Source organism: Acyrthosiphon pisum, chromosome A1 (genome assembly GCF_005508785.2).
Source record: "Acyrthosiphon pisum isolate AL4f chromosome A1, pea_aphid_22Mar2018_4r6ur, whole genome shotgun sequence".
Lineage (NCBI taxonomy): Eukaryota > Metazoa > Arthropoda > Insecta > Hemiptera > Aphididae > Acyrthosiphon > Acyrthosiphon pisum.
In genome coordinates, this window is record NC_042494.1 from 70814883 (window position 1) to 70825140 (window position 10258).

The 10258-nt window shown below is 34.5% G+C and overlaps 1 protein-coding gene across 1 annotated transcript in view; it reads right to left on the reverse strand.

The window, feature by feature from the left end:
• Window positions 1-245: 245 nt before the first annotated feature.
• LOC100168234 (nuclear receptor-binding protein homolog) overlaps window positions 246-10258 on the reverse strand; it is a 53770-nt gene continuing 43757 nt past the window's right edge. The window contains exons 2-10 of the mRNA XM_029487453.1: window positions 7873-8097; window positions 7195-7325; window positions 5808-5902; window positions 5252-5335; window positions 4309-4593; window positions 3798-3951; window positions 2703-2910; window positions 2317-2436; window positions 246-1567 (exon numbers count right to left, since the gene is read on the reverse strand). Of these exons, the coding sequence (XP_029343313.1) occupies window positions 1364-1567; window positions 2317-2436; window positions 2703-2910; window positions 3798-3951; window positions 4309-4593; window positions 5252-5335; window positions 5808-5902; window positions 7195-7325; window positions 7873-8097 (1506 nt within the window). The 3' untranslated portion in view covers window positions 246-1363. The remainder of the gene's footprint in view (window positions 1568-2316; window positions 2437-2702; window positions 2911-3797; window positions 3952-4308; window positions 4594-5251; window positions 5336-5807; window positions 5903-7194; window positions 7326-7872; window positions 8098-10258) is intronic.

Genomic DNA, 10258 nt, shown 5'->3' on the forward strand with positions numbered 1-10258 from the left:
CTCCAATATATATTTAAATGTATTGATTGATAAAAAGAAGGATAGGTTCTTCATGAAATTATTACATTTAAAAATATAAAATAATCATGATAGTAATTAAGAACACACAAAATCATTTAGTTGTAAGTATCACAGTTTTTAATTCATCATTAATAATTTACACATAATATTCATCATAATATTCAAAAATCATACGTAAAATATAATAAAGCCTAAATCTAATATATTTTCTCTCCTTTTTTTTTAAAAAAAAATTTAAAACATATCACATTTTGAACGCAACACACCGTACATTTGTTAGGCGAATGACATAAATTGGTACATAGTAAACGTGTTAAAATAGTTCTACATGTACACAGTGTAAATAGCGGAAGGTCATACGACTTTTGAGACCATACATAATATAATATATAATTAGCCGAAAAAGACAGGTAGGTAACTGATTAACGAGTTTGAGAGAAGATAATAATATGTTTAAATGATGAATGTGAACAATAATAATAAATAGAGCACGTTGAATAAAAGCATCGATAATAATAATAATTAAAAAATAAAAATAAAAATAAATAAAATAATTATATAAAAAATTACATTGAGCGATTCTTTTGAAATCTTTATTTTTTTTTAAATTTTTTTTTGTTTTTGTTTTTGTTGGAATGAATATGATGTGATTAACAATAAAAATTGTACGACGGATATTTAATAATTGAATATAATATAGAGTATAATATAATATGTATCATATAAAACAAATAATGTAGGTGTCTTTTTCCCATATTCTAATTAAACATTATTTTATTATTTTCGTTATCTTTATTATTATTATTATTATTATTATTTTTTATTATATTATTAATATTCAGTATAAAATATTAAGCTTATCGTAATCGAATATATAATAATATACTCTCGTACATACATACATTTATATATTATGTATATATATTATATACTTATAACAATATTATGACTCAAGTCTACGTTCTTATGTTCTATTATAATATATATTTATATACATAAACACTATACATATATGTGTGTGTGTGTGGGTGGGTGTGTATGTTTAACACTCGACGAGTTTGTATGACGTATAATATGCAAGGGGGAGATTGTTGTTGTTTTATTGAATTCGCTTTTGTTTCTCGCACGTTTTGTTTGATTTGAATTGACGTGGATGACCGGTTGGAGGAAATATGGTCGACGTTATCGTAACGATGACGCACTGCAATGTGTTTTTTATACTTTTTAAACTTGGAAGAAGCGAATATAAACGGTACGCGGTTCGTGGCCGCGGGGTCGTCGCCGACGGTCGACGGGTTGGACGAAACCGAGTGACCAACTGGCGTTGGCCACGTAGCTATCATTAACTGCCGTCGCGTTTCACGGGCGACCGTATGACGCTGGGCCTGGACGACGACGACGGGGTGGCGGCGGCCGACGATCGTTTCTGCGACATCGGCGGCGATTCGACGTCCACCGGCACGGACGAGTGGTCGTAGTCTTCTTTGAAGTGTGGGCCCTCGGACAGTGTCTCTTCGATGATCACGAATATCTTGTCCTTGTCCGACTGTGAGGGAAAAAAAAACAACCGATTAATCGTTTTGCATAACCGCGATTTCATAACCGCATGGAATTAACGACAATCCATCCTCGTGCAGTGACGCACAACGGGGAAAAAAGAGTAGATAAAACGAAAATATCATATTCAGTCCGTAACATTGCAGCATGTTTACTGCAGTGGTAGTAATGCCATATAGTATATGATATTATATATACCTACACCACTTATTCCAAGGATTTATTTTATTCTACCTTAAGCTAGGTACACTCTAACTTCTAGGTTCGATTAGATAAAGAAATAACGAGTGTGTTGCGATAAAACAATCATCCTGTAGGTACTAGAAATTTGTGAAAATAATTCTCAAAACACAAAACATTAGTCTTTAAGTACGCGCTACAAACAATTAAGAAATAACCACAGAAATATTTCTGCTTCAAATATGACCGATAAGACATGAATTAAACAACCTTGTTTACGAATTATTATCGGAGCAATATTTTCTACACGCAATAAACAAGAAATCATGAAAATTTATTTTTTTACAATGGGCTATACAAAATGTTTGCCTAGGGCTATCGCTTTACTCGGTCTGTATACTACCCAGCAAAAACATTTTTAAGTTGGTGTGGAAAAATCTATTTATTTTTTCCTGAAAAGGATTGTTGGGTAAAAATTAGACCAGTTTGTTTGTCATCACTCATCCCCCTCTCCTCTAAGAATGGTCATCATTGGTTCCATGCTTGAATCAAACTCACCTCATTGATGAAGCCGAAGTGCACCAACTCCTGAGAGAGAGACAGCGCCGTGTCCGCGTCCGTTATGGAACACGTCAGTTGACGATTCATCTTGTCGTCCATCCGCAGTAGAATTGTCATCTGTGTGGTATAAAAATTGTATTATTAAAGTTTCACTCATCAGTTCGAGACCAATTTTACTAAGTATTTTATTCTACAGAATATATTAATAATATATTATATGATGTAGGTTATTACGTAAATCAGTTTATATAACTAATAACACAAACCGTCGTTATATAAACCGATATTGTTAAAATGTCTATACCGAAAGGCGAGAATCCTATATACCTAGAAATATATACGTGGGGAGATTATAAATTAATATTATATAATAATATACTGACCATAAAGTCATTTTGAGCATCGTCTCGCGGTTTGATGTTACACATCGTGTTGACGATACGTCTGACTTCGACGTCGATCGGGCCGGAGCTGCTCCTATCCGACGGGATAGACTGGTCCATGGAACCGGTCGGACTCTGTGGCTGATACGTGGTAAGCCGCACAGGTCCAGCTTCCAGGGCATATGCAGTCAACGGGTAAATGCCAAATCTACATTTATGATAAAAAAAAACAGAGACGGACGTTATACATTATATTAAATATAGACAGCACACGATTTTCACAAAAAAAATAGGAACAAAAATAAACTAAAACATGTCGTGTGTGTGCGGGCAAGGAGGGAGTAAGAAGTATTGTTATATAACATAGTTATATTATGTTTGTGGGTGGCAAGTGAACTGAAGTGGCTTTGGTTAACGAATTTAATACAATTTTACCCATAGTTCATAATTTGCATATAATATAATATAGGTCAAGTGTTAAATCAGTTTCGACGTCTTTAAAATGTCGAATGTATAGTATTCGGTAGGTATAATATGACGAGATGAAAAATTAATTTTTGAAATACGACCCTCAGCGGTTCAAGTTAAATATAATATATAAAATATAAATAGCAGCTCGATTAAATAAATATAAATTTAAATAAATAATATGGATCGTCTGTCGTGGAATGATCATTTACGTTGGCTCACCGTTTCATTTAAACATTTTATTATTAAACGGTAAATAATATTTTTGACGTCATGATTTAATGCATACATAAATTGTCATAACTAAGAAATATGCACTGCGAAATCAGTGAAATGTGCCAAGTTAAATTTCGTTATTTTAACCTTATCGACTTATCTTTATATTCTACGAAGCGGAATTTGTACATTAGTCAATATATATATTTATACTAATTATACAATAATAATATAATATATAAATCAGAATAGCAAATACGCAAATGTGGCAAATCCTATAACTTCCTTATAGTCCTAAATCAATAATAATATTTAATGGATACAATTATATTATTATAATATTATAATCTCAAATAATATTATATTTCTCACTATAGAATAATATAAATAATAACGTTAGGTATAACACACTTGACGTCTTCGACGAACTTTTCGAGCTTATTGCTTTCCGGGACATCGGACATTTTGAATTGGACCGATCGAGTTTCGTCGTCGGGGTGCAGTATCTCAGCAATCACTTTTTCCTGAGGATACACCTCATCGGACAGTCGGTCGGCAAAATGTTCTAAAAACAGAATAAATAAGATTAAAATTAGTGCCAAGAGAGGGGTTTTTTTATTTAGGTCGAATATAAAAAACCTAAATTGTAATTTGGTTATAAGACTATTTAATATTATGTTATATACGCAGGCATTCACCAAGCATATACTCACCCCACTTTTTCTTCTACAATAATGCAGTTATTTAGAATCTGATTTTTGGAATTTCTAAATGCTTATACTTAAACATCATATTTTCAAATACTTGAAGTACTACTTATAAGAAATTTCCATATTTTACAGAGCCTGTTTTAACGCAACCCTTTATTTTCACAACCCTCAAACAAACCCCGAATACGAGACAGGCCGCTACAAACGCTTACCAGTCTTGACCAGAGCGTACGCCGCGAGTAGTTTCAACGCGTGCACCTCAAACAGTACGGGGTGGAAGAGCAACGTCCGGGCCGACGGACGTTTCTCAAAATCGGCCGTTAGACACTGGTAGATCAGGTCCTTTTGCAGTGGGTCGTCCAGCGACTCGATCGTGCGGTTGATGTGGTCCTGCGTGACTAGCGTGCCGCTGTCGCCGTTGCCCTGTATCTCCAGCGTAGCCATTTCCAACGCACACATGCCAAACGCGTAAATGTCGATGGCGGGAGTCACGAAATCTGCAATCAAACGATGATACTTTAATAAATAAATTTAAAAAAAAAATTAGTGGGAGAGACGTAGCAGCGGCAAGACCCTATGCATAGGTCAGAATGTGCGTATTATTATACAAAGTATATACAAATTATTATTAACATTATTACATCATGCAAGTTACGTATGTGTTTGGGTGACTTTTACGTTATATCGGTCGATTTAGTACCTACCCTTTTTTTGTTTTTAAAGTACCTACCCCTATTGCTATTATTATATTATTATTATTATTATTATTATTTGATATACATTTTTATAAAGAAAATCATATTTATTTTGTATGTTAACGGTTTTATTGATATTTTACCAATTGAAAATGTCTGCATGCAACGAGAACATTTTAAAGAAAAATTAATATTTTGACATATATTTCAAAAAATAACATTTTTATTTGTTTTTAAATTTTTGGCTCATATTATTAGTGTTTTCAAGAGAGAGTAGACTAAAGTACTAACAATTAGCCATTAGGTACCAAATGAAATGCCTTAAGGCTTAAACTACATTTAAATAACAAAAATACAACGTACTTAAGAAATGATATAAACATAAAAAAACCATCACGCAGCTTTCAGTGTTCATATGTATATATGAATATTATTATTAAGACAAATTCATTTTACTCACTTCCGCATTCAGGCGCGATGAAATGCATGTTTTTCATGTTTTCCCGGCAAGTCTTGATGTGCACGTGAATGGTGTCCGGAGCAACTATAGTTTTTTTTTTTATAAGAAAAAAAATTCTATTAGTACCCTCACAATCACAGTCGTGCGTCAGCTCGATCCGACCGCACGTACGTTTGACCCAACCGTGTCCGGTCCTGGACAACCCACGCGGTCCTTAACGCCGGAACAATGTATACACCGCGAACGCGTTTACAATCCTACACAGAAACATGGGGCGGCCCTAGCATCGTCATTGCCTAGGACCGTCAGCCGGCGACAAAGTACAGTGCGGAACGTTTCGGGGCATTGGCACTGAAAACAAGTTTTTTTCCCGTTTTTGTTTTTAAACCATGCTTAATATCGTAACAATTATCATCACCTTCCATAATAATTGCATACCACGGTATATATATTATAGGTACGTTATAATGTCTAATGTTTTTTTTTTTTTTAGATATATATATATTTTTTGGTAATGTTCCCTTACATGGCATGTTTCGCTCGTGCGGTACTTTACCTGATCCTATTTTCACGAGTCCATTGTGTTGGATAAATATCGTGTCACAGGTCAGATTCCCATGGATGATGGGCGGTGAACATGAATGCAAGTAACTGAAAAACAAACCACAACTTTTGTTTTTTTTTTTTTTTGCTTTTTTTTTGCTTTCGGGCAGCGGTGGTCTTTTTGAGACACACACACACACCACGGCCGGATAGCACAATTTTTTTGCCCCGCGTTTTCAGACGTTCGTTATTCTACACAAAAAAAAAAAACACCAGCTATCGGCGGTTGTCCGGTCGGACCGGCGGCGCTCGGGACGACTATATAAATTATTCGTTCTCATAATTATAAAATATAGCTGCCAGTGCGCAATACAATATATATTATAAATATATATATGTATATATATTTGTTTAAATATATACAATATACACAGATAATATATACGTTAGTACACGTAACACAATAAAAAGTACAATAAAAAAAATAGTAAAAAAAAAGTATATATATTACATATTTATGTTTATTATTGATACTATTTAATATTTATGCGCCAAAGCAGAGGCAGGCGAATTCGGATGAATGATTTTTGTCGAAGTAGCCATCGAATTGTTGCCTGAACGTGCGACGGGGAAGCAAAACCACAACGACTATAACATTCTCCGACAACACGCACGACCCGCGACTATATTATATATATTATATTAATATATACTACGACTGTACAAATTATACACCAGGTAGGTACACCATATATTATATTATATTATTAGTAGTTGTAGTAGTAGTATACTATATATACAGGTTGAGTGTGGTGGTGTCGACCGCGCCAGCGGTGTAGGTTTGGCGAAGCGTTTTTCCATATTGATTATAATTTCTGTTTGTTTTTCTCTTATCGTTTTTTGATTTTTAATCCTTCTGAAAAAATACAATTATACACACACACACACACACACACACACAAATAATAATTGGGCGTGCGCGTATGACAGGAGATTATTGCCATCAGTCGCGATCTCGCTGTCCCGGAGGCGGTCTTCCACATCTTCTCCTGAGTAGTGATCTAAGTTCTGCAATCAGCGGTGGCTACGGCGACGACGACTCTTCCAGTTGTACCGGTGTGATATGTTATTCTAATATTATATTATGTTTATCGAGTATTTACCACCGTGTTATAATTATATACTATATTATACTCACAGATATTTGTTATTATTATATACATACAATACCTAGCTATATATATTTATTATATATATATTCGCTATTCTATAGAACATAATATATACGCTTTGCGCTGCTAACGGAAGAGCGCAACGGTAACGCGGCGATTTAAAAAAAAAAAAGAAAGTAGAATGATCCTAATACCAACAGGATCGGAGTGTCCAGTCCTAGCACATACCTTAGGGCCGATAGGATTTGCGTGCACCATCGTTTCCACGCGGTCAGTGAAATCTTCTTCACGTTGCGTTTGGTACGCTTTAGGAACTGTTTCAACGAGCCAGAAGACATGTATTCTGTGATGAATATGACCTGTGTAAACACACAATAGAGGTATACGTCGAGGTTAATAGACCGCATATATGTATAAGCAATATTCAATAATGTAATATTATTATGCACAAGGTGATTTTTTGTAGGCACTAGTTTCTTAGATAAAGTAACCTGGTGTATGATGATATTTATGTGATATGTAGCCGTTACGTAGGCGTCACGTAGTTTTGTGATGGTATCATAGCTATACAATATATCATATACAATGTATCAACCAACCAGAATAGCCGCTAAGTTCATCAAATATACGGAAACAAATTTCACCTAACCATATTACTTTATGATGGTTTATGATGATTACAACATCAAACGGACTACATAATTTGGTAGCATTGACTGAAATGGTATTGACTGTTGTATAAGACGGTACGAAAAAATACATAGGTACCTAGTTGGTTCAGCTGAAACTTAAGATTTTGTACGTATCAACCTATGACATCTACTAAACAATTTCTACCGTATATAGTTAAGTTTTTTTTGAATTTGGTGAGAGGGAAAGGGCGATTTTTAATCATATAGTAATTACGCGTGGTTTGTCGTTATGCGTGTCCGTCCAGTACCGATGGAAGTTCACGATGTTGGGATGTTGGAGTTGAGTGAGGCTTTCAAACACCTGCCGGATCTTGTCTTCTTGGGCCTTGTAGTTTTTACGCTCCGAGAACTGCACCTCGTTCCACACCACCTCCACTCCCTCTTCAGTGTCCATGGCCAAGTACGCGCAGTCGATTCCGGGAACATCTCGTTGCTCCACCTACGAGAACAAAACAGAAAGTACCAGCTTTAATTAGTATATTATACCGTCATGATTCTATATGGACATAAACACGTGTCTATTATAATAATGTTATGTGTTTTATATTAAACGCTTCCTATGTAATTATATTGTCCACAATGCTCAATGGCACTATTGCAAATATCAAACATTGCGAAAATCAGTCGTTTTTAAAAAAATCTTGAAATTTAAATACTTGTATCGTACCACGTCAAGGAGGATAAGCGTGCGTGGTTTGCGATAAAATAGCACGAGTTAGGTGCAAAGTGGAAAAAAACGAAATTTATGTTGAAAAATATCAATTGCAATGCTGCAGAGTATTATCACCTATAGACCCAATATTTAATATAGGTACAATAGGTACATAATGTTAGGCGTGATGCAATAGCCCTCGATGCATCCCCGCAGAGACTCTGCAATACGATATTATAATATAGTATACAGCAATCGAAACGATTTACATACACCTTGAAATTTAACAAAAACGGTAGGCATATCGACGACAAATTGTTACAAGACGTGTTCTGACGCAATTAGTGACATAAACGGAATCGGTAATATTATAACACGTGCAGAACACGTCTGTCGTTAATATTATTAATGTATATTATTATGATATTATGCTTATCTGAGCTCTTTCTCACCAGACACTTTTCGACTACTAGAGGGTATGACACACTCCTATCCGTGTTTCACATGAACGCTAGTACTTAACGCTAAGTATATATTTTCTAGTCGTGTGATTCTTAGTGTCTGGCTACAAAGTGTCCTATGTGAAAGAGTTTTAAAATAGGACAAAAGTCGTCGAGCTACTCCGAAGAGAGTAGTCAGTAGCTGATATGGGCCATGCGCGTATCGATTTATATTTTATGGTTGTACACGTTTTGTGCAGTTGTACAGAGGAAAACGTGGAATGAATTTTCGGGAACGATCAATATTATACCATCTGTATTATATATTACAAGTTGGAGTTGTAAAACTACATCAAGAACGCAGCAGCACCGCTGCACCACAAATCACATCACAATGTCGGATTCTGTGAAACTGTAATGGATGTTCCATCAAAGATATTACAATTTATCAGCAATATCGTAAATAACCGAAAGATTACAACGAGTCGTATACTATTGTAAGAGCATTTTTATATCATAATAATTGACATACTCATAAAATTTACATTTCGTAAAAAACAACAATCAGAATTACGAACGAATTTAAAAATTAATCTTCTCTCTATCATAGTATATTAGTGTCTACACACATAAGTATGAAGGTTTATACTTCAGAGGACGTCACACCCGCATATTTTATTAACGTATAACAAACGTACAACATGCCAAATTTTGAACTGAAGAATCAATTTTGCGTTGTTAGTTGCATTATCAAAGCTTCGAAATAGCACTTTAAATAAGTGAATTTCCCTATTATCAAATAATATCCTATAAAGGTAAAACATTATCTGTTTTTGCACGGTGGTATTTTGGTATTTTAATATTTAATCGAGTTGTGCCGAACGCAAATTTGGTATGCTGTACGTTTGTAAGCCGGAGACGGTTAAGAGTACGGTGACCTAAACGTTTATAAGGGATTAACTCTATTGGATCAATATTAAGTATACCTAATATTAATAATTGAATACACACATTTTCAGTAAAATCTTTATTATTAATATCTAGAAAGCAAAAAATATAATATACAATAAATTGTTAAAAATGTTTACAAAGACATTTGGGTCGTTTAAATAACAAAGACCCAGGACATATAAAAAAATCATTAAATTTGAGTACCCATATAAAAATAGTTTGATAGAAACCCCATTTGCTTCCACGAATACTAAAATAAAATCGAAATGAAATTCACTCAAAATCATTCTGTATATAGTAGTGCACTTACTGCATTATTAATTATTTTATATTTTATACGGCCGCAATTACGAAATTATTCTCTACACCGCGCTGTAGGAGCTGGCACAACGACACGTGTACCGTCTTGCACAATGACAATATTTACTTATACGACAGAGAAACACATCCGCTTATTGCTGTTAAATTTGGCTTAAGTCGATATTATATTATAACACGACGACTAACGACTGCGACGGAAAATACCTTTGGGATATGGATAGGGTAAAACTGTAAGG